General features: G+C 44.7%; 1 protein-coding gene across 14 annotated transcripts in view; it reads right to left on the bottom strand.

The window, feature by feature from the left end:
* The window catches only part of celf6 (CUGBP Elav-like family member 6), a 111,785-nt gene extending 87,251 nt beyond the window's left edge, over positions 1 to 24,534 (bottom strand). For 5 of the 14 annotated variants that reach the window (XM_037488308.2, XM_037488334.2, XM_037488359.2 and 2 more), the window contains exons 1-2: positions 24,090 to 24,529; positions 16,493 to 16,575 (exon numbers count right to left, since the gene is read on the bottom strand). In XM_037488308.2, the coding sequence (XP_037344205.1) occupies positions 16,493 to 16,575; positions 24,090 to 24,339 (333 nt within the window). In that variant the 5' untranslated portion in view covers positions 24,340 to 24,529. Of the gene's footprint in view, positions 1 to 16,492; positions 16,576 to 24,089 lie in introns of all 14 variants that reach the window. The other 9 variants (XM_037488317.2, XM_037488325.2, XM_037488299.2 and 6 more) reach the window with 6 other exon arrangements.
* Between the last annotated feature and the right edge of the window lie 948 nt (positions 24,535 to 25,482).

Below are 25,482 nucleotides of genomic sequence, written 5' to 3'. Positions count from 1 at the left end.
CACACACACACACACACACACACACCTATACAAACCTTAACAAATACCACATTTGCAAATATACTGTTATCGCTAACTAAGCAGTAAACTTTTTTTTTAGACAGTAATGCTCTACATTTGATTTTGCTGCTAATTTTCTTAAATATACCTGAAGACCAAGAGTCTTTCAACAAATGCTCATAAGATCAGAGGTAAAGGGATAAACAATGCTGCTGTGCTATCTGAGGAACGGAAACGCAGCAAAGGAAGTTGATAGTGAGAGGAGTTTTAGCCTGCTGCTTATCCTGGCTGTGATTAAAACTTTCGGCCCTAATTCCCCCCCCCCCCCACACCCCCCATTGTGTCAATCCAGACGAGAGAGAGAGAGAGGGTGAGAGACGGAAGCTGCAAATAGCTCTTTCCCCCCGCCTCACACATCTTTTATCCCTCCTCGAGGACAGCAATACTTGCGTTTCATAGTAAAGACGGAAAAAAAATGTAGTCCTCAAACTAACAGCCACTCTCTCTCTCTCTCTCTCTCTCTAGCCTCCCCCCCTCACCCACCCTGCCATCCAACAGTATCCACAGGCTCATCCACCATCCCCAACAGACTGACTTTACCATCTACTCACCCCCCCCCCCCCCCCCCCCTCCTCTGTCCACCCTCAGCACAAGTCTCTCGCTCTGAGGAATGCTGGCAGAACTACAGTGAAGCAAACCAAAATACAAATGGCCGCCCCAGATGCACTCGCGTCTGCATTCATTACTTCTCGTCGCTGCAGAGTACAAAAGCGTCTCGCGGAGCCGCTGTTGCGCGCTCCTCGTGACGGGCTCCGCGGCGCTGTCACAACCCCCGGCCTTCGGGGCTCATGGCTTTTTCACGGTTGAGGCAGTCAGAGGTCAGTAATGAATATACATGTGTGGTCTGCAGCGGGGAAGATACTGGGAGAAATAGAGCGAGGGAGGAAGATGAATATTGAGTCAACGTGCCGAGCGGAGTAGGGCTGCATTCCCAGTTCCCCAGTCACAATGCCCTCTGCTGTTAGTCTCAGTCTGACTTGTGAACATAAATATTTACACGACTGTCACAATCAGGATTTATGGAACGTTCTATGTTCTTCCCGTGAGACAAAAAAGAAAAAAATCAAGTATGCTTTATTGCATATTTTCTTTTGCAGCGGTGGATTTGCTTCAGCATAATGGCAATGACCTTATTGTTTGCTCTGGGAGGTTGTGAAAGCCAGTGTTCCCTGTATTGGATACTGAGTGCACGGGGTATGAATGCGGTTTCATTGTATCGACAGTCCTCGTCCTCGCCAGTTTCAATAACCAACCTTCAGTGAAAGAAGTGCCGTAATAAAAACAGTTTGCATTTTTCCAACCCGGGGAAAGTGAGGGACAGGCAACAGAGGCAATAAAACACTGTAAACAGAATGTACTTATTGCCTTTCTTTGTAATACTGGATGCAATAACATTACTGCAGGCTAACCGGTCCGATGTTTATGTTTGTGTGGATGTGTGCTCGGGTTCCAGGACAAACTCCTAATGTCTATTGTCACATCGATGGGACCCTCTCAACAGACGCAGCACCAACGCAACCACCTCTCTCTTTCTGTTTCACTCTCACCCCGCTCTTCTCCCTCCTAATTCCGCTCCCTAATCTGCCGATGCCAAATCTATTTTGTCATGTAACTCGTCGGATAGCTTGGCGTGTAATTAACTCCTTGGCATGCACCGTGGGTTGTCATCTGCATGGTAATAAATTCTTGCTCCTTATTGTAGGTGGGGGGGGAGCATACACAACCGTCCCCCGTCCAGCACCTTATCGACTCCCTGGACTCCAGCTTATTCCGTCCCAGAAGAGTTAGCGACACTTCCCGGGGTCGCAGTCCTCATGGATTAAACATTGCGGTTAGTCTTTATGAATGTATTTGAGGGAGCGCAGTGGCAAATGAAGCTTTTGGACAAGAGCCTTCCATTAATCCAATATAGCATTTGGAGATTTGTATTTTTTCTGTTCCTACAAGCCTTCTGTTATCCATTACAATGCCATTTTCTTTTTTTTCTTTTTTTACAATTCATCAATTTTGATGGCCATCTTTCCTTTAGATCCCTGGCTCTCTCCCAGCTGTTCTTCATATACGGCGTTTCTGCCAAACCACGAAGCGGAAGCCAAGCCAAAAGTGTGTGTACGTATTTGTGTCCCTGAGTGCAAACGCTACACACAACTAATAATGCAAAGAGATGAGGCATTTGAGTATGAGAGGTAGGTTGGGGGATTAGGGGGGGGGGGGGGGGGGTGGTAATCATACGTGTGTGTTTTCGAGAGATGGATGAACGGAGTAAAGATTGCACTCATCTGCTGTGGTACAGTGCTCCCACCGGGTCTAATGGGTGAGCCGGGGTGACCTCGGCCTCGTGGGTCGACCCGGGAGGGGGTGTGTGTGTGTGTGTGTGTGTGTTTGTGTGTGTGGGGGGGGGGGGGGTGTCTGGGTGTCGAGCTGACCGGCACCGGCTCCCCTCTTTTCTCCCCTCTCTTTGCTCCCCTACATCGTCTTAATGGCTCCTTCTGACCTAACCCCATTTGTCTCTATCTCTGCACCCTCCTCCTCCCCGTGCCTCCCTCTACTAGCGATGCTCCCTATTCTTTGACTGTCATCTGTCTTTATTAGTATTTGCCCGTTCGGCTCGTGTGCTTCACTGTCACTCGTTTTCCAGCTCATGTTCGACGGTTAAATTCGAATGTCATCGGTAAATTTGCGCGGAACTACCGGCTTCCTGTGTTTATTCAGAGCCAGTAAGCCGTAATGAAGCCGAGGTCGATGATGATGAACGGCAACAGGATCCGGGAGAGCCGGGATAACTCGTGGTAGGAAAAAGCTTTCTGTGGAGGCTTTGATTTATTTGGCCGTGAGCTGCGGAGCATTGGCTGTTGCTCTGTGCTCGAGGCCCTGTGAGGTCACGAGTCGGAGACGTTCCAGTTAAGACGCAGACAGCCACTGCTTTTTAATCTTTCTCTCTCTTCGCTTCGATCTCCGTAACTTCACTCGCCGCTTGCTCAAATCATCGCTGAGACGTTTTAAAGAGTTTGCAATTAGGGCCAAATAGCCCGCCCTTTATCAAGCCCCCCGTTCATGTCCACCATTTTTATTTTATGAAAGCAATCGATTGTCTCCGCGGCATGGAGGCTTCAGCCCGACCTGCGCTTGTGCTCCCCATAGGTGAAAGCGATGAGCGCAGTCAGGCCATCACTCCCGCGGTGAGTGGGAGAAATAGAGGGTGATTTGGCCGGCTGGAACACCATGACCGACACTTCTTTCACATTTGGACCTAGAGTAATCACACAGTCGGTTTGGTAAGATATATGTGCCGCTAGTCAAAACGCCAGGAGCCGCGGGCATCTGGGTTTTACGTTCTCCTACTTGAGAGGAGGCTGATATAGAAAAGGAGGGAAGGAGATAGAGGTCAAAAAGGAAACAGGAAAGAAAGAGAGAGAGACAGAGAGAGAGAGAGAGGAAATGGAGCTAGGGAGTGTTGTTTGTTTACAGTTTTGTGTTATTTACATCACCGCTCCAGAGGAGCTCTCTTGCAGACAGACGGTGAGGGAAAGACATGTGGCCGACACAGACTGAGACAAAGAGAGAGGGCTCCAAAAGCTCATCCAAGAAATGATTTACTAGATGAGCGCCTTTCATCAATATTGAAATCCTCAAACTGTGAACGAAACGTATTTAATAAAATAGAAAATGCTTGCATTCTTTAAATATTTAGGAGGATAGTAGGAGACAATTTTTATGTAAATGTTAGAATTTTTATATATATATTCATCAGCATCCTACAAAATGTCTCATATGCATGCGTTGTGATTTTCCATCCGCACACAATGAGAAAAGCAGAGCAGAGCTCCAGCAGGGCAGGGAAGGAGAGGAGGCTGCAGGGCCCAATGAGGGATCATCAAGGCCTCCAACATCACTGCACAAACAGACCAACCTTGGACCCCTGGCGTGATGGGAGGGACATGAGAAAAGTGAAAGACAAAACGGGGAAAGGAAGAACAGTTATTTTGACAGGGAAAGGAGTTACGAGAGATATAAAAGTCTAGATATAAGGGTAAGGTGGAGGGGAGGGACAGAATTAGGAGGAGTGAAAGACAGGGGAATAGAGTGAGAGAGCAAAAAGGGAGTGGGTTTGGATGAAAAAAAGAAAATGGAAAAAGGGGGAAAAGGCTATAAAGAGACACTGAGATAGAGAACGGAAGGAAAGAGTTAGGAGTGAAAATCGCTCTGAAGAGTATAAAAGAAGAGGAATTGCACGAGAGAAAGAGAAAAAGGGAAAGAACAAAGCAAACATCCAGAGAGATCCAGAAATAAGTAATAGAGTGTATGTGTTTGCTACGCATGAATGTACGGCAGCGTTGCCATGGAAACGCCAGCCGCTTGGATTATGAGCTGATTAGTGCTACTCCTCCTTGAACCCCCCCCCCCCCAACCGAGTTGTCCTCACAACAGGGTGTGGGCATGCTGCCTCGGTCTGATGAACAATATCACACACACACACACACACAGACAATAAACTCAGCCTCTACTCTTGGTCGCCTATTGTATTGCACCTCGCCGGTTCGACATCTCAATCTTTTCTCACTCTCCGCCGGACTCTCTGCCTCTCTGTGTCTCTGTGTGTGACGTGGCAGGCCGCTAATCTCGGCCCTTATCTTCGCCCGCAGGTCTGCTCACATTCCCTTCTCCGCGAGCATCTTATCCGCCATCGCTGTCAATCAGAGCAGATCAGGCTACCTACAGCTGAGTCTGCTCCAACGCCCTCCTGCCGTCGCCCCCGCCAACCTTGCTTCGCTACATGTCCATTACCGACACCCGCAACACAACTCCCCCGCCCCCCCCCCGTCTCACATACATGCGCAAGTACACATACAAAGTCGAGAGCCGCTAGGAGAAGCCCACAAACACTGGCATTCAGTGTGCATTTGGGCACTTTAATTTGCTTCCTTTGCAAAAAAACCTGATTAGCATGTTTGACCACTAAACTCTGCGTCCTCACCAGCTAATTACCAGATCGGTTCGTGTACAAGTTCTTGGAAAAAAACAAGGAAAAATTTCATTTTGATTAGAATTTTCCTCAAGGGAATAGAGCCAAAGTGCAGCAGTAATTCAGCATCCAGAATCGCACCGGGCATAAGCTCTTTTGTGATTACCAGCAGTTCACCAACGGAAACAACTTTGCCTTTTTATTGTTCATTTTATAAATTAGGAAAGAAAGAAACACAACCAAGATCAATTTTCTAACAACATATAATGTTTCATAGTGATCCAGGGTGCAATGAAAAAACTACCGACGACCTGTTTCACGGGTGAAGGAAATATTTTGATGGTCCGAGAAGGTATGGGTTGAAATATTAGTTCAACCCATACCTTCTCGGACCAAAATTTCCCTAATAAAGTTATTTGTAAATAGATCATATATTTGATCTGTATAAGTGCATCACTGTGCAATGTACATTTTCCTAACCCATTTGCCATATGAAATAAAAAAAAGCGGGAAAAGAGTATCTTTTTTGATTGACTGATGTTTGGTCAACTGGTTTGACACATGCATGTACACAGTACAGCAACGGCAGCCATGCAAATGAACACACGCTCAGCTCCAATCAGGGAGGCCCAGTGACTTCCCACCTATGATTGTGCTGGAAAACACAAGCATTCCCAAAAAACGTGTGCGCACAGCCCACACTCAAACACCCACCCACTAATCAGGACTGCTGACATTTTCGGTTCACGAGCCTTGCCACGAGGGCAGCCGCCTTGCAGGCATGACAAAAAGGAGAAGAAAATAGAATAGAACAAATCCCTTTTGGTCAAGTTTAATCATTTTCATGCCAGGCAACTTTTCACGTGGGGGCAGGTGTGCTCTTGCTCCTTAATGCTGAAGTAATTGTGGATAATGGAGTTTTAAGGACAGCAGCTGATGCAGGTTTAAATAGGATTTGGGCAGGGATTTATTGTGGAGGGAAAATGGGCAGATGGGTGTACAAGTTGGAGAGGTGCGAGCCCGAGGAAGTGAAGGAGGAGGAACAAGAGCTGCAGAGGTTAAGGGAGAGGGGAGAGGGGGGTCTGCCTCGGCTTATCCAAGCAAAGGTGGGGAAGCGGGAGGAGAGAGAGGTGAGATTGTAAAATAGAAAAATGATATGGCTCAATCTTGCCGGAAAAAAAAGCTCTGGGAGAGAGAGAGAGAGAAGGTAAAAAAATAAATAACTCATCCATAGTTTAGTGTGAAACGAGAGACCGTCTGGCTTGGTGCTTCTCGAGAAAAGGGGGTTACGGAGGGCACAAGCTGGATGACTAATTGGGGAGGAGACAAAATGAGGCTTGACTCAATCTACACCCTTGAATCAACTCTGCCCTACAGTATGCGTCAAATGTGCTCCCTAAGTGGTGCTTTTCCATTGATTATACCCTTTCAATGTTACGCTCCAACTCCTTGTTGGAAAAAATTTGACAGAAAAAAAAAAGGGGGGGGGGGGGCGGAGGAGGTTGAAATACCGGTCAATACTTAACAGGGGAAAAAAAAAACAAAAAAGAGGTAGTAAAGCAGAGAGTGAGTAATATCATAAACAGATAGCCATGAAAGCGATTTGGGAGAAAGAGAAGAGCGGGCAAGGTGTGTAAAAAAAAAAAAAAAAAAAAAGGTGCGTTTGTCGGGCCGTAAACGCAGCGGTGCGTGGCTCTTTGCCTGGCACGGCACTCACACTTTATGAGGTGTGGAAGGGCCGTCTCTCCCTCGCCTGTCTGCCCGTTTTAATGATACAGTTTAAATGGAAAAGCTGGAGCTTCACTCGGCACCAAGGACTCTGCTGGTTTCTGTTAAGGAACATAGGCAAGATGATAAACCCAAATCTACGTATATGTATACAATGTCAATACATTGTATTAACACCGTGCTAATACAAATCCAGACCCCTCCAAAAGAGCTAGTTGTAGTTGTCACGGGACGCGTGAAGAAATGGATTTTACAAGCCCCGAAATTTCCAACACGCTCCCACAAGAAGCCCGAGCGGCGTGTGGATGATCACAGTCCCGAGGTGGAGCTGTGGATGAGAGCTGGGAGCGACAGCGATGAAGCCAGGAGGTGAGAGTGGCTGTCAGAGATGTTGAAGTCTCCTCAGATCTGCCCTGTGTGCCCGGGCCACTGTACAGACAGAAGAGAAGGCTTTTTTTTTTATACCCACACCCCAAACCTATCACTGGAACCTCTCAGACGAGAACATACCGCAGTAATGCAATATTGATCTGACAATGTGGTGTGTGTGTGTGTGACTGTGTTTGTGCCCCCCCCATGTATATGTTGAGGTGAGAGATGTGCTCATCAGCCTCCTGAAGAAGTGACTAAGCTGTGCATTGTTTGTGTGTGTGTGTGTGTGTGTGTGTGTGTGTGTGATAGGCGTCTATGAGAGGGATGAATTAATAAGCTAGAGCTGAGGTGTGAGCCTTGGTGCTATTTCCAACACCTCACTGTCAGAGCTTTCCTCTGCCGTAGCTGTTCAGACTAAACAGAAACAAGCAGAGGGGGGGGGGGAGGGGGGGGGGGCGCTGTGCACCCCCATCTCCCCTTTCCCTCCTCTTCTTCGCCATCTTGCTCTCTCTCATTTTCTGTCTCACTGTCTACCTGTTTGTGGTGAGCAAATGGGGTAGCACTGCCTCTTTTTTTTACATTTACAAATGCACTTGCAATATGGGAACTAAACCTTTGAATACGATGTAATGTTAACTCAAGGCATAGTTTTTATATCAGAAAATATAAATAATTTACTGCAGTACTAATTAAATAGTTGCAATGATTTGCTATTTAGTTTGAATCCAAATCATCGAGCCCTGTAAATATGGATGACTTATTTTCTCTTGAATAATAAAAAATCTGACTGTAGGTGGCCAAAGGAGAAATAGGATGCCCACAAACCGCGTGTGGCACCGCACATTATTACAACAATAAAAGAGTAAATTACCAATGTGAGTTGGCTCATTAGATATCTTTGTATCTTTCATTTTGTTGAACCCAAGGCACGGGTTGGTAAGAGGTGGACGTTGAACAGTGGTTCCTGTCAAGCCATGTTCCATCTCTTTCTGCTGTAATTCAGTTTGTCCTCCGCGTATGTCTAACAAGCCCCTTTAGAAATGCAAGACAAACAGCGTGCAAAAGATAAGGATAAAGCCTTGCGATTCATAATCTGTATGTTCAGTGTTTTTCCTTCCCACCCAGTGAACTTTCTTTTTCTGTCTGCGTGAGTCCGAGTCTGCTGAGAATAAAGGACCATTATTTTAGTGACACACAGAAAAGAGACGCGTGACAGCATTAAGGACGAGGCAATAAGGGAGAGAGGAGAGGAAAGAATGGAAAAAATACATTTTATAATAATACTCACATCCTTACAGGCATATTAAATCTGTTTTTGCTGGGTGTTATCATTTCTTTAGCCTTTCCTAGAGTGTCCTGGTCTAAAACCAGTCCTAACCATAACATTAGCCTTTATCCTACCAAATTAAGTTTGGATTCTGCTCATCTTTAAATCGCTGGTGATAGTTCATCACCCGAAAGTACTGAAACCCTCTAGTGCTTCTATGCTGTGTTCACACTGACTAAGATTTTAGGTTTTATCGCACAAAGACGGGCAACAATTCCAAGAAAAACCTTTGAGGGAAAGGTTAAAAAACCAGGATCGTTTACAGGAAAATGTGGGTTTCAAGTTGAAAAACACTTGGCATGGCAAAACCCAGATTAAGAGACTTGAGAGTCTCAATCATAGTCTCAGCTGTTGATGGAATACATCTAAAAAAAGAAAAAAGACATCGCTGTCTTAAAACCAAAGCAGGAGGGAACCCTAAACTGCCTTGATGAAGCCAAACAGACAAATTACCTTACTTCAGAAGTCAAAAATTCAAACATGGTTCTTAAGAGAAAAATAAACACGAGTGCACTTCACATACAAGTGCACTTGACAAATACACACTGATAGTAGTTCATAGTATGCAGACTGACTGACTCATAGGAGCCCTACAAACAGCAGTTGTTCCCAGTGCAGCGAAAAAACAGGCAGACCAACTAATGGAACCACCCACACACCAAATATCACTTTTTTATCACACACCACCTTCACAAATAAACACGCGCACACGCACGCGCCCCTTTTCTGTCCCGGCCCACGCGTTGCTCGTTTTGCTGCAGCTACAGCGGCTGTTTTTCACTTGGTTGTATTTTCTTTTTCTTTTTTTTTTATCGCGATGCTGCCGTGACACAGTGCGGCTGCTGCGAGTAAACCCCTCCCCCCACCCCCCCAAAAAAAAAATACTTCACCTAACAAACTCTTGTGATTACAGTTTGACTTTCTCCATGTCTCCTTCCTTCCTTGCTGTCTTTAATCAGCATGTAAACAAGCGCAAGGTCATTTTCTTCCTTAAACGAAATGGGGGGGGAGATAAGAGGAGCGTGGCGTAGTTAATCCTTTGGACACGCTGATGGAGGAGTTTGTCCTGGTGGTGCTCGGGTGTTAATTATGCAGGGATGCATCTCCTCTCTCTCTCTCTCTCTCTCTCTCTCTCTCTGTCCCTCTCCCTCTCTCCTTCTCCTAGTGACTCATCATCTCTGTCTTCTTTGTCTCTCTCTTCCTTGTGCCCCAGGTCTTTCTTTCACCCATTTCCCCAGTGTCGCCGTAGCCTCCCAAATATGTTAGATTTCCAATTACGTCACAATCCCGTAGAGGCACATGCACGCACCTCCCTGTGAGTATTTGTCGGTCTGCATGGAGATCATTTTCAAATGAGAATAAAGTTCACTTGAACGTGTTCAATTATTGGAGCTTCTCGCGTCATTTGCTGAACTCAACATGTTGTATTTACCTTGTTTTGTCTTTAAACAAACATGTGCAGATGGCCACAATGAGTTGTGAGTTGCAATCAAAGGCTACTATTTAGTTTGTTTGACATGGAGGAGAAAGATAGAAAAAAAACTAGCAGGGGAATAGTACAAACTTTAATAATTGTTCAGTTTCCTATGCAGCTGTCTTCGTAAAAGATGAAAAAATACAATTATTAGTAACTTGTGGTACGGTTCCAACATCTGTTTCTATTGAGACATCAGACTCTCTGAAACTAGACGGAGGCTCCCTTTGAATATTACAACACTTTGAAGGTAGATTGAAGCCTTGATCTTCTCAAATTGATCTCCTCTGGAAAGTTAATTAGCCGAATCCACAAAGCGTTTTGATGATTTGGAGAAAAAAAGATCTCATCTGATTGTTGGTTTGTTATTTGTATCTCTGCTCGATTTGTTGTTGCCAGACAAACCGGCTCTGGATCCAAAGTAAAGTATGATTTTTAATTGGTTTAGAAAATGTCAAATTCCAGGCTGCAGCCTGACTAAAAGACAGTGGTCCCACCCAGCTAGCGTAAAAAAGCAGCATCTATTCTTGGATGTATGATCCTCATTTCCATCCTTCTCTGCTATTTTTCAGCCTTCTCCTCTTCCTCAGTCAAGCAGCAATGTTAACAATGGTGTCCCCACATTTACTAGTTCTGCCTCATTACAGCTATAGAAGTGTATAAATTAGCTGGGGGGAGCACGCATGGCGGGGTCTGACTCCACCTGTCAGCGAGTGAAGGATAGTGAATGTGTCAACGTGGAGGAAAGGTGCGAAGGAACTACTTAGCCTGCGTGCTTTCAACACGTGTTCAAACAAAATGCTTCCAGTGTGGACGATGCTAATGCATCGGACATTTAAGGATGCGTTGGTTCCTTTTTCCTTTTCTTAATTTGTGTTTTTGTTACTGCACTTCAAACCGTCCAGCTTGCTGCTTTTAGACGTTTTGCTTTGCGCAAAAAAAAGCAATAAGTAAGATATAGGAGGATGTAAAGTAACGACGTTTGAGTGTGTTTTTACCAACTCGCAATATTTACTCACTGCCAGGAACCGTCTTTCTTAATCCTCAATCCTTTTCAGATTACCACTGATGAAGGGAAGGTGAACAATACTTTGCGACCAGTGTCCATCTGTGTGTGTACAATTAAAACACAATGACTGAGAGATGAGGCTACGGTTGGGTAAAACATCCAGCAGTTCATCATGTCATTATCTTTCAGGTACTTATTTCATTTTTACTGGAGCTTCTTCGGCGACCATTTGCCATTTTTCTGTCCGACGAGATAATGGCAAATTAAAGAGTTATTTAGGAGAAAAAAAGAGCTCAATTGTCTCCTTTTAATCAATATAGAATGATACGCCACACGGATACACTGCTTCCGCTGTGCGAGTCAAATGCACTTTTAAAAACCATGAATCTCATTTTGAAGTAAATGTTCCGAATAGCTTTGTTCACGAATCCATCTTTCAATAAATTGAGTTGCTGGGATTTTCACTTGAGCAACCCGGGCAAAAGGGGCTGCTATATACTATATCGCAGTATGAGTTCAAGGTCAAGAGCACAAATGGTCTCTGGTTGTTGTCATCCCAAACTCTCCTGCCCTGCAGCCTCTAAAAAGCAGCATCGGTCCTGCTCATCTGTCCGCTGCCTCTGGCCTTGCGTCCTCATGGGCTGGTTACGGGCTCTCTCGCCATCAGCTATGTTTTTTTTTTTTTCGCGCCCCCTGTCCACGTCGTCCGGTAGAAAAAAAAAAACACGCGTTCCACCATGTCCATCCGCACTGCGCGCCAGGATTAACATTTCACACTTTCCAAGGTTGAAAATCCCATCAGATGGAACAAAATTAAATTTTTGCACAATATTCAGGGCCACCAACCGCGTAATGGGAGACAATGCAGAGTGCATCCCACGATTGTGGCCCCATTCACTCCCTAATCGGCAGGATGGCCGTGCGCGGCGCAGCAGCGTAGTAAATGCTTTCATCCCAAGGGGATTAGAAAAAACAATGGCCCCTTTTTTATTTCTTTTCTAAAGCGGGGCAGCAGAAAGAAAATGATATAGACATAATTGATGACGAGGAGAGCAGCGGGAGCCTTAACAGAGGTCTCACGTCCAGTGCCCAGGCTTTTCTATTTTTTTTCTTTTGTTTTGCCTCATAATGGCAACTGCTCAGGGGCACTGGAGGCTGACAAATCTGGCGCCGAGGACAAATTGATCAGCAACAGAACACAATTTGTCCCTTAAAAGAATGGGTAAAGGCCCTGTGTGGCCTGGGTAATTAGTTTAAACTGCAGCATGTCTGTCCGGGAGTGGACCCGCTGGAGTGGGGCTCAGCGTGTCCTTTTATGACGCCCTGACACTGCGACACACGACTCTCATCTGGAAAACTCACACGCAAAGTCGCTACGACCACTGCTCTTCAGTTAGATACGAGGCAATACAAGAGGCGGATCAGCCATGTTGCACTTTAAGTGTGGGTGTTTTGTGTTGATGCTTGCATCTCTTCAATGCTCAGCTCATAAATTCCCCTTAGAAGTCACCTATCCATGAACAGAACAATGCTTTAATAACAACTAGAATGAAGCTTGGAGAACAAATGATACTCACTGCCTCTCATGTGGGATATTAGGAGAGTGAAAACACCAAAAGTACAACTGCTGGTTGCTTATTGTCAGCAAATCCCGACTCTCAGAGAGAGAGAGAAATATGGCAGCCTGACGGTTGCCATGTGTGGTGTGATGCAAGAAGAGTGTCGGGAACACGGATGCATTGGGCCATGTCAGTTTGCTTATTGAGACATAATACCGCCATTGCACAATATTCCCCTGACCCGTTCAGTCAATTCAAGTCAATTTTCTGCAGTTTTCACGCACTGAAGAAAAAGAAAAGAATGAGAGAAGCCCAAACCTTTTGCTACTCAATTTGGTGGAAACTCATATCTTCAAGCTCACACTGTCAAACATGAAGAGAAACACTTCAGAAAGTAGGAGTTGGTAACTTTTTCTCTCTCTCTCTCTTCACTTCTGTTATGCTTGGCTGCCTCGTCATCAATACATGGGTCAGATGCCGCCGGTAGTCTCACTGAGAAACCCCCAAAATGCCGATCCCGTCAAGTGTAAGGTCGGGGTGCCATTTGAAGCTCAACACTTTCGTTGAGAAAGTGTGGGGGGGGAAAAAGCACGGGGCAATAAAGGTTGCGTGAAGATGATCAGGCAGGAGAAGGCATTGGGGGAGGGGTAGGAAGAGAGCACCAATAAATGAGAGACAAAGAGAAACTGGATTTTTTTTTTCCAAGATGATTTTAATTGGCTTTTTAGGGCTTCAGTGGCGCCCAATTAGCATGCCTGTTACATGTGAACACCAGCAGCTAATTGGCCTGCGAGGAGAGAGTGGCGTGGCCCTGGAAGGACCAAACCAGGATTCCTTTGGAGGTTCCTGGCTCCAATGGCAGTATGTTGGGAGGCTTCTTGGCACAGAGTTAAAAAAAAAAAACTTTTAACTCATTCATTTATTTCTGATGTGTTTTTTTTTTTTTTATTGCCAGATGATGTGGAGAAAAAGACAGATGTCCACTGAGATCAACAACTTACCTGGATCCCCTCAAACTGTACCGATGTAGAACGCAAATGTCAGATCATTATGCACAAACTATTCTTAGGCTCAAGTCAGTGTGTGTGCGAGCGCCGTAAGAATTAATCACATCACGGAGAAATCATTCACATGCATGACCTAACCAGTCCCCGCGCGCCGCCACGCTGCCCTACATCGGGGGGGATATGCTGCATGTGCACGTAAACACAACAGCCCCGGCTCACCAAGGGCAAGAGGCTGAATCTCTGATTACATTTACTGCACAGACTTGTGGCAGCAGGATCGGGTGGCATGAGACATCACGAGCTCATTATGCTCCTTACATGCAATTAACGGAACGATGTAAACACGCCGCTCGGCCTCGGCCGCGGCACACAAAGCTAAAATCCTCTGGTGGCGAGTTCAACGCCCGTGAACGCGGTTTCAAGAGTTTTGGAGAAAAAAGAAGAAAAAAAACGCGAGATTCACAGCCGATCTGGAGATGATGTAAGAGGCGAGGCTCCCTGCTGGGACCACACGCGCAGACATACCCACCTCCTCTCTGCCACGCTGTTCAAGCCTTTGGTCTGTGTGAAATGCACACAGCGTTACATGAAATGATCACTGTGCACAAAAAGTGACACTTTGTAACAAATGAAGTTACTGCATGAGGGGAGGAACGCTGAAGAAGGTGGCCATGTACATGTTCCTGCAGCTGTGATGATCAGAGCTCGCAATTTGACCTGAATCTGAAACTCAATCCGACCTTGTTTTAGTGGAAGATTATTTTTTTTTAAACGTTTTACAGCATAACTCTGTAGGTATGAACTGTTAGCGTATTTGTAGATAGTACCTTCATGCAGTTTCCAACAGTAGAATACAACGCAATTGGTGAATCACAGCTGATTTTTAACGGTCACATTTTACAATATTATGTTTTATCAAAAGACACTGGGAGCTCACATTGGCTGCTTCGGCTGTCTGCACACTCAAACACATTAAGCCAAGAGGCCAGGCCTTTATTAGATCCAGCCTTAATTTTCCCTGTATGTCTGATAACTAAGGCATTTCACAGTACTTTAACTTGTCCCCTTTGTTTCAGCTAACTAAGCTTCAGCTTTGTCTGTCACCGACTAAATGGTGACAGAGAAAACGGTTCATCCGACTCTCACGCACACAGCTCCTTTTTCCATCCCTTTGATTGTCCTGTTGTTCACGTACCAGCCGCATCTGTACGCTCTTTTTTGAAGAAACCTTCGCAAGAATGTTATAGTCTGTATCAAACGTTTGAGTTAAATTAGTCAAATCCAGCATTCTCTGTGCAGCCTTACAAAACGATGCATTGGCATATGCATATAAGTGAGGAAGCCAAGAACTTCATGCTGGATAAACATGATGAAATAGGCCGAGGACTGTCCAACCTACTGCTATTAAAAATGTTATTCTAGTGTAAAATCCTTCTGTTTGTCCGGCACTTATTTCGATGATGTTTCAGGTATCATTTTTTGAGAGAAAGACATGATATCCATGTATTTCTCTCTCTATCTCCCTCTCTCTCTCTGTATATATATATGTGTGTGTGTGCTTGTCTCATACACGCATCGACGCCCACACACACGCAGGAGACAAAGCACATCTTCATTAGCCCACTGTATGGCGGCGCAGCTCAGCCAGAGATTGCAGGACTGACCCCTTGCTGTGGGATGTACTGTGGAAATGTTTGCCCGAACCCCCACGGAATACGCCATTAACCTCTTCCTAGATAGAAAACAAACAAAAAAGCTCCCTCCATGGGGGGAATAAAGACAGGAGCACCTATCCGCGACCATGATGACAATCATCTCATTATGAAGCTGCGGGAGGCCATAGTGAGCCGGGGATCCGGCTCCCCGCAGTGCACCTGTGTGTGTAACGTTCAGTACTTATGGAATGGTGTGAAGTGAAAACAACGGATAATCTCAATAATGAGATATAGTATAAAGCGCCCCCCCCCAAACCCCCAAAGTCCAGTGACCACCTTTAACCCTGGAACCAATCCCTTCCCATACTTCCTTCCTCTCCCTTTTCCATACTCACATCTCCTCTTGTTTCTGTGTTCCTCTCTCCCTCCCCAGGGATTTGGATGAATATCCCTAGGAGGGTTTACGGTGAAAGGAATTGGAGGAGGTGGGGGGGCGTAATTCAATCAAACCTCGATAATTCCCCTGACGTCAAATATCCCCCTCACCACGCACGTCAAGTACAGGTACACACCGCCAGCTCGTGCTGAGCCCAGATTGAGATTGTCTCCTCCTGGGTGGGCTTAAGAGCCCACTCCTGGGTGGGTTTTACCTGTGTTGTTTGAAGAGGCCATTATTTTAATTGAAAAAGTTACCCGCTCGCCAAAGGCGGCCGATAGAAAACAGGAAGAAAAAAAAAAAAAAAAACTTAAATTGGAGAAAAGGAAAACAAAAAACACCAGATGGTGATATACATGGTAAAAATGATTGTTTATACTTACTGTTTGATTATATGTGATAATGAGGGTGGGATTCCTCGAGGCAATTAGTGTCTGCGGCAGCCATATTGTGAGAGGACAGGGGAAGGACGGCACAGGCTGTTAGAAGGAGCGCTTATCAAATATCTCCGCCGGGGTGATTAGTGTAATAAGACACTGCAAGGTGAGATAGGCCACTCACACTCTTTTAGTATGTCTCCGTGTGTGTGTGCAGGTGTGTGTAGGTAAGTGAGCAAGAAAGGACGTGTCTGATAGCGAACAGGAAAAGGAGGCTGGGAAAGTACGAGCGACTCTTTTCAAGCTGTTTCCTTATCCGCGCGGGTGCCTGAAGAAGTGTGTTAATGTATACCGTGTCCCCATGTGACTCTGCCTGTGCGCACGCGCGCTCGCGTGTGTGTGTGTGTGTGTGTGTGGGTGTGTTCAAGTGTGATATAATCCCTATGTTAATGTAGGATCCCATGCCAGGCTGGATGCCCCCCGGGGGCTTTAGCCTATGACAGAGGGCAGATCGGGGGCACTTACCCCTGGCAGAGTCTTCTGTTCATGGAGGGCGCTCTGGGCCTTCAGTGCTGACTCTCTGGCACAGTATGTTAGAAAGGCACATCCTGTATTATCAGGGAGACAGGAGAGAGATGAGTTTAATCCACAATGAGAAGGAAAAAAAAAGAAGTGAAACTGTTAAAGTGACAAAGGCCATATTGCATTGTTGGAAGTGCACGGCGTGTTGTGTCTATTGGATGCTCGGTAATGTCATAGTAGACCACAACACGTGACATCTACAACAACATGTAAAGTGGTTTTAATCCTCCCGGGACTTCAGCCTTTTGCACCTGTAAAATATGTCTAACATGTAAAATACCCCTCTCCATTGATTTTTGTTCAGAGATTATAGACATCATTACAGTGAAAGGTCAGTAACCTTCCCGAATGGACCCAGAGATTTGTAAAGTCATTCCAATCTACGCTAGCCACGCTCCAAGACCGTGCAAGCTACTCCCAAAAACATGCATTTGACTCAAATGTAATTCATATTCTACTTTCTACTTAGTTTTTTATTGTTAAATGGACTGAGCGAAATTCAACAAAAAAAATGTTCAACGTGCACGTTTAAAATCAAATGTGTTCCATTAGGTTCAAATTAAATCACAAGTGGATATCGGAAATTCTTAGTCACCCCAGGCATTGTTCTTTTTAATTAAATTTTTAAAATAATATGCATACTGTCCAATGAATGGTTTCTTAGTTTAAGGAAAAAGGTAAAACGGTATTCATTTTTTGAGCTGCTAAATCATTGAAATCCTCTGGTGATGAGCAGAAAATGTACCTTTCAAGTTTGAAAATTCAAGAAAACAGAATGAATATGCATCAATAAATAATTCCTTTGCAAAAATGTGACAGCTTTCATTAAAGGGTGAGTGGTTGCTCTGTTATGCGCTTGGCAGAACTGACAGTGGGTGACCCCGTTCAAAAGAGGTTTTGCACTGTGCAGCATAATTTCCCATTACTGCTTGTCACACCTGCTGCCAAGGATTCTCATGGGAGGAACGAGACACACGCACACACACACACACACACACACACACAAACACACGCAAACACACACAAACACACACACGTACAGATTATAGCCTGCATGCAGCACATAGCACCGAAACCCAGCAACACACTCTGGCTCCCGGCCAAGAGAGCTCCCTTTCACAACAACCTTCACCCACCTCCACAACTAAGGCAGTTACTCAGGAGGAAAAAAAAAAATCACCTAAACGACGCTGATGAAACAGCGTGCCATACAGCAGAGCAGGAAAGTTTTGGAGCCTGGGGAAACACTTTTCATCCTTTGTGACATTACAAAACTGTGGGACATGGGTCGGTGGGGGGGGGGGGGGGAGCCAGTCCTAGCAAGGGTTTATGGGGATTGTAGGTTTTTTGCTGACTCCACTTCCAGTGTCCGGAGCATTTTGGTATTTTTCACCGTGTCACTTTGTTGTACTGCAGTCTAACATTAAAGTTTTATTAGATCATTTTATTCTCAGGAAAATAAGTTTGAACCGCTGAGCCATAAACTTTGGGTTCAAGAAATTCCTTAGTTCACCAATACGATTTTGTAATATTTGTCTTTACTGTGTTTTTACTTTGTGTCATTACTTCAAAATAGTTTCAATAGTTCATTAATATAAAGGAAGTACAATTCTGAGGTAGCTGTGGTTTACGTACAACGTGTAAAAGGTAATATGTCAATAATAATGATATACTACTACTACAAAAACATTGCAACATGGACTGAACCACTTGAAAGCAGAACTTGTGCACCACACTGCATTGTGATGGGGCACTTTTATTATGTGTTCCTTCAACAAATGATGTAAACACTTAGTTGTATTCAGAAACACGGCAAGTAAAACTACATCTAAAAACCGGTGAAGCCATCTCTCCCTTCTCCTTTCCTTCTAGCTACTTAAAGAAAAGTAGCTCGTGATACTATTAGTTGGAAGGATTTGTCAAACTGGACTTTTCGTACAGTGTGGGCTTTAATATCCGTCCGCGTGGCTCCCCCCCGGCCCTCCTCGTGACGGTGGAGAACCAGCGGGGGGGGGGGCTTTAGGAAAGCTTCATATCCAACAGTGCTGGCTCAGGGGACATCTTAAGCCCAAAGGACTGTGACTAAGGAAGCAGGAGCATTGAGCTCGGAGAGCGCGAGGAGGGACACAACGATCCCGTCTGAGGCGAGGTAACAAGGATGTAGCAGATGGTATAGCAGGTAACATTTTAAGTTGACTGATACGGCATAGGAGAACATACATCGTTATCCTCTTGGTAGGAGGTGGAACGAAATGGAGCTTTAAAAAACACACCACTTTCGTTGTTCAGTGGTAATGCAGCAGAACGTACATATTTATTTAAACTGTCCGCACATTATCTCCACAAAAAGAAATCAACCGCTCCACATTAACCGCAGACGTGGTGCTCAATGAGATGTATTACGCTACTTGAAGAACGGACTCAAGCCTTAAGCCTTGTAACTATTTTCCAGTAATGTCAATTTAAGATCCTATGAACACTGGTTTGTTACTTCAGTACTTCAGTACAGTGCTTATCACGCCATCCTGGCACTTAAGAGGTGGTATCCATTTTCAGCACCAACTCGGATAACATTCAAAACCTAGTGAAGTAAAGTTTGAATTGACCAAATCTTTAACTTAAGACTGCAAGAAAAAAAGAGTTGCGAGCATCAATTTGGAAGAAGGAGAGTGGGAGAGCGCGGCTACGATGGCGGCAAACCGAAGGACGTGTGGCTTCCTGTGATGAGCAGGTTAAGTGGGGTGAAAATAATACTTTGGTAATCAAATACAATTTACCACACTATAATTTCGGTGAGGGGCAAAAGTTCAACGTATTATATTGAAGGCAAAGGAAGAAAAAAAAAAACCCTGTAATGTAGTACAAAGAAAAAGCAGAACAAGTTTTTTTACGTTTGCAAGACACGTTTGAAGTAATTACTTAAAGACCCCCCCCCCCCCCCCCCCCCGCCACCATGCTTCTAAAAGTTTGTTTTAAAGTGGAAATTAGCGTGAGCCTCCAATTGGATGCATACAGGCATCAAGGGTAAATTTTGCTTCTTTTTTTTTAAGGCATCAGGTATCTGTAATTGAAACAACTCCCAAACAAATTTGTATAAAATTTCAATTCATTAGCGGTGAATTCATGAATCATGGGTAATTTGCTCTCCTCCAGTCCCCTCAAATGTGTCTGATCCAAGAATGTTCATTAAAGTGGGAAAATAATGCAAATTCATTTTCCAAAGAACATACAGGCGCAAAAAAGAAATTATGTAAAACAACTGGATGCTGTCGAATGTGACAGCCGGACCCTCTCATGGGCGTCGAGACAAATACGATGCGAGGAATCTTCAACCGCTTCATGTTTCTGCGTTAACCACACAATTACCTGCCCAGAGTCTCGCCGTCTTTTCGGGGCCCGATCTGCATTCTGAGCGCGTTTGTTTCTGAGCGGTTGGCTGTCTGCTTCACACGTAGCCTCCTTTCTAATGATCAAAGAGGTCATCTGTAGACTCACGCTGCACCTGCCACTCAACTTACACAAGCTGCCAATCACTGTCCAGCCCCCCCCCCCCCCTACGACGCTCAGGCCGGGGATAAAAAACCCGGCACGCGCATGGACCTGTAGGCCTGTGTGGCAACAGAATTGAACTTCACAGAGTACCGAGAAACTGTCAACAAATTCAAATGATGCTCTTGTCTCATTTGCAATTAAATATTAGTGCCCTACTGAGGTTTTTAATGTCAATTTCGCAGGCTATTTATAGCCAATTACACTGCATGGACCTCCGGAGAGGAGAATGGATGAGGATATTTAACATCTCTCTGTATCTCTTCCTCCTGGCTGTGTGCTGCAACTCGGAGTCCCTGCTCTCAGCATCACAGACGGATTGATGGATAACGCTACTCAAGCAAAAGATTTGCCCCCCACCAACATTCAGCATGTCTGAACAATGCATGCGTTCTGGCACTGACACTAAGTATTATGATAATGTAGTGCTCGGGCGAAATGATGGATGTTAAACAGCACGACCTGGCCGCACGACACACGCGAAGAGCGTCAAGTCACCCCACATGCTGCACGAGGCTCCCCGGCGACACGCAGAGTACCACATCCACATTAATGGCGAGAGTGTCTGACAACTACGGAAAGGATATAATCACCCCAACGACTTCTGAGCAGACATCTGGATACAGAAGCTGTAATTCTTCTTTGTAGAGGAAGTTTATCGGTAGATATGAATTAGTAAATTCCCCAGATATTCAGAGTCAGAGTCCCCAGAGAACCCCACGAATGCCCAAAGTAAGAATTCAGATAGCCCAAAACATCTGTTCAAAGCGTTGCAGTACATTCCACATGAATTAATCATGAGCAAACATGACATATTTTGATCTGCCCTTAAATCCATAATTATTGTGCACTTCTTTGTCACAGGACTTTGGCTGTTACAAAAAGGTAGTGCTGCAAATCCTCCATTAGGTACGGTTTAGTAGCTGATGCCAAGAGCCATATACATCCTCTATCCGAAACAAATCAAATCTCTCTCAACCACAAACTAAGCTCAAAGAGGGATTTCAAAGTAGCAGAAACTAAATACATGGCACAGCACTAAATATTTATGAACATTATGTTTTTAGCCAAGCTGAATACATCCTCTTAAGTCTTCTTTAAAAGAATTTGAGTTATCGTTCACGAATGAAAATGTGGATTGTATTTGTGAATATGTTACAAGTTTTGGAACCCTTTAGGGTCTCTATTGATCGGTATGTAATGCATTTTTGAGAAGCGAACACAACACAAACCACTTTTGAAACTGCTGTGCAATACATATACTTTGACAACAGTCTTTTCAAAAGCTTTTATTGTGTAAGTATTCATCGAGGCAATAAATCATCAGGCTCAAATGAAACCATCCACTGGAGTTTCAGTTGTATAGTGTGTGAAGTTTCTAGAGAGTGACAGTGAGATTTCTTGTGATGCAAACATCGGTCTACTGCACTTAGATGACATCAGGAAGTCAACAACACGGGTTTAAATGGCAAGGCCTCACATTGAAATAATGTAAATATGCTTTTTAAAACTACAGTTCAAAGGATACAGTAATTACATTTCAGCCTAATGCTGACACTTAATTTGCATGATTCTTATTTTCAAGTGATTGCACAATGAGAAATAATCATCATAATGGTCACACTTAATAAACAAGTTACAGGTATACTGTTACAAGACTGCAGTGCCGACTTTGGCGCGTTGTTTACAGCCAAAGTCAGTTTGTAGAATCCCAAGGACTCAAACAGTCAAGTAATACATTTACCTTTAATTACCCTGCAAAAGCTTTTCTCGGTTTCAGAATGAGCAGCCATTGAGGGTAGCGAACTGCTCTCCTTGAGTGACACAGCCCCGCGATACACAACATACTTTTGTTTTGTTCACGATACTAATCCCATTTTCTTCCTCTGATTCTTCCTTGCTTCGGTCTGGAGGCATCGCGCATCGACGCAGCACCAGGCATGAACATGCTTTAGGTAAGTGGCCAATGAGAAAAACTCATCCGTATAATGCATTGGTGGAATCTTATTAAAAGTGCACGCTTGTGCTCCCAAAGTGACTTTGAATGTCATGCGGGATGAAGTGGGCATAATGCATACATCAGAGTGGCCTTGGGGGGTGATTTGAACGGAGAATACGGGTCTGGCTTTGGAACAGGATTATTCGACCGGGGGGGGGACACACACCATCCTCTGGAGTGTTGACATTCAGGGATGGTTCGAGGACAGGCGTAAACAACACGAACATCAGAAATATTGTTTTAATCGATCAGTGGGCTCCAATGAGAGACAAAACGCGCAGCGAAGGAGCCGGTTGAGCCCCGGCAGGTGGGAACAGGTGGTGCAGGGAGACCTTCAGGGATGCACGCAGAAGAAAGCAAGCAGTGCTGAGCCCACGCTCGTTGCTCCCGAGCTTGACATGCGGGGATCAATAAGATCATGAACTCCAGCCCCTGAGTAACATATTGTACATAATGTACCTGCCTTGTGAATAGATTCGTTTTAGAGAGCGAACCGATGATTGATGGCTGATGCATGTGCGTGTGTGTGTAAATGAAAATGATATAAATATATAATATAAAACAAAACGATCAACTATCTATGAAATAATACAGATTCCAAACAGCAGTAGCAGGGACATAATACTCTACTTTAATTGATAATAAACTGTATGACAGTCTTCTCGGATGACACTGATGGGGCTCGAAGTGTGGATTTAATTTTCATTACCATAAAAAAATGATCATTTTGAATCAAATGATTCTGTTAAAACGTTGCCAAACTCAACAAACCATGAAATGGTGGTTATAATAATAGCTTTTATTATTTAAAAAAGCTGGTGCAATTCAAGGTTATTGAATACAAAAGATTAAACGCAATTAACCGTTTCAAAATTTGGTTTGTTTTATAGTATTTATTTCTACAGCAAATGTACAAATAATAAAAAAATAAAAGAGACATCGTAAACGTTGCGTGCAAACCGAACTCTGACTTTTTATCTGGGACTTGTTTTTTATTTGAGACTAAAACATCCTCCTCACAAACCGCTCTCCGGCATCCACCATCATCGCTGTCATTAGAACTGGCCGATCTTCGACTAATTACCAAGTGAGGACAGATCCCGCTCCTTTTTGGACAATTGAGGGGTGAGAACAGAACGAGCGAGAAGACGATGCGTGCTTGATCTCAGCCTCTACTATTACCCTGCTTTGTACTTCCCGACTGCCACCCGCCCACGCAGCAGTATCTATACAGCTGCCGTGTAAATAAGGTTTTTTTTCTTCTTTTCTTTTCCCCACAGATAATAACGTCCGAAAACTAGGCTACAGATTATCCGGCTGAAAGGTCAAAGCAGCGTGCGGGCACCACGTTAATCACGGATGCCGATTGCCTGATAATGGTTTGCACTTTCCGCTCCCCTGAAAGCATTCATTCATCTCCGCCGATATGCTGCACATCGATCTGGGACGAGGAACAGACCAATTCTCTCTTCTTCTTTTTATTTTTTCTTCTTTAGTTGTGGAGATCTTTCTGCAGCTCCGCAAGAATAACACGGCATCGAGCGCTCGCCCCCCTACACACACACACACACACACACACACACCCTCCCCCTTGTCCCGCCCCCTCATACCGGGATGCTCGGCACACGAGAGTCAATGTAAACACACAAAGGCGTTTTTTTCGGCTGGTGGATTCACGTGGATTGGCTGCACGCTGGGACAATTAACTCTGCACTCCGAGCCCCTGAACTTCTACGTATTACGCCGTGGACGTTCGTGAGTTGCAGGTGTGTTTGTGAGCGTAGATTTTTTTTGTGTGTGTGAAGGTTCTACCAGTATACCGCTCTGTCCCACACATCTGCAAATAAACACACTTTTCATGCACAACTGATCTGGGACTTGATTTGTCTCTCTCTATCTCCCCCCGCCCCTCACCCCTCCCTCTTTCTCTCTCTCTCTCCCTCTCCTTTTTCAAAAGAACAAAAAGTAAATTTACTGAAGAAAGAAACCAACCTTTATGCATTCCCGTAAATCTGTCTTTCAGTACAGTGAGTTCGTATATCTTTCCGAATTCCTCAAACAGGGGTTTCAGGTCTTTTTCCTCCAGGTTTCTGGGAATCTGCCCGATGAAAAGCTTGATGGCGTCGTGGTCCTTCATCGGAATGGTGTTCTGGCCGATGGTGAGCCCGTTCATCCTGCCGGCGCTGTTCGTGGTGCTGAATCCATTCTCTTGCTGCACTCCGTTTGCAGTGACTGTAGCCATCTTTCCTCAATGGGCCGGCGAGCTGCGCTCTCTCTCTCTCTCTCTCTCTCCCTCACACACACGCACACACTCTCGCTCGCGCTCCTCTCTTGCTCTCCTCTTTCACTCTCCTCCCTCACTCTCTCTCTCTCTCTCTAGACAACTGCACAGAGCCCCCCCTCCCCACCACCCTCTGCCCCTGTTATATCCTCCTCCCTCCCTACTCACTCCACTTTCTTTGCGCCCTCCTTGTTTGGAATCAGTCATATTTATACCTCCTTATGCTTTTTGTGTTTTCATATTTCAACACCCCCCCCCCCCTCCCCTCCCTCCCCTCGTCTAGCCGTCTTCCCAAACTTAAACTCCTTCTCTCATCAAACGACCACGCCCACGGCCTAATTTGCATAACGAGAGCGGCCCGGACCTATGACAGAGAAGGATGAGCGAGGTCCCACAGGGTGGAATAAGCAAACATTTATTTAGAGGGAAAAGCTTAGGGCGTATAAACAAGGTAAAGGCAGCTTTTCCGCTATGTTTTATGTTCTGCTTAAGCAGGTCAATTAGTTTTAGCAAGCAGGCAAAACTTGGTTTCTTTTTTTTCTGGTAATGGTGCCTTTGTAATTGCAGCCCACGATTCTCATTGCGATGATAATGTGAATTTTAAACAGTGAACCTAAAGGATGTATCACTTATTATATCGTATGACCTTGTCCTCATAACACTTCTAGTGCTGCTGGACAATCATCTGCTATACTGCCCCTTTTAAAAGGGAAAAAAAAGTTTCAGGCTTCAGGTAAGAAGGACTATTCCCATTGGACACTGCTGTGAAGCCACGCAGAATTGTCCTCTGCAGCAGTGGTTGTCAGAAGCCAGGGCCCTGCCGGTTTTCATATTAACAATGAAGGGTCTCCATTAAACCTGGTAGGACTAAGACCCACTACCAATATTAATATTCTAGTATACCATATACATATATATTTTTGATGTTTTGTTCTTCAATATATCAGTGCGAAGTTTGTTAGCTCACGGTTACTTTTCAGAGCATATTTGTCATTTTTTTTCAACCCTCAGGTTATTTAATTTAAAATCATGATTTGGAAAGAAAATTGAAGCTTGGTCAGGTGCTCCGATCAAAGGCCTATTCAGGTGAATAATTAAAAAAGA

This window comes from Pungitius pungitius, chromosome 4 (genome assembly GCF_949316345.1).
Source record: "Pungitius pungitius chromosome 4, fPunPun2.1, whole genome shotgun sequence".
In the NCBI taxonomy this organism is placed as follows: domain Eukaryota; kingdom Metazoa; phylum Chordata; class Actinopteri; order Perciformes; family Gasterosteidae; genus Pungitius; species Pungitius pungitius.
This window is presented reverse-complemented; position numbering and strand designations above follow the sequence as displayed.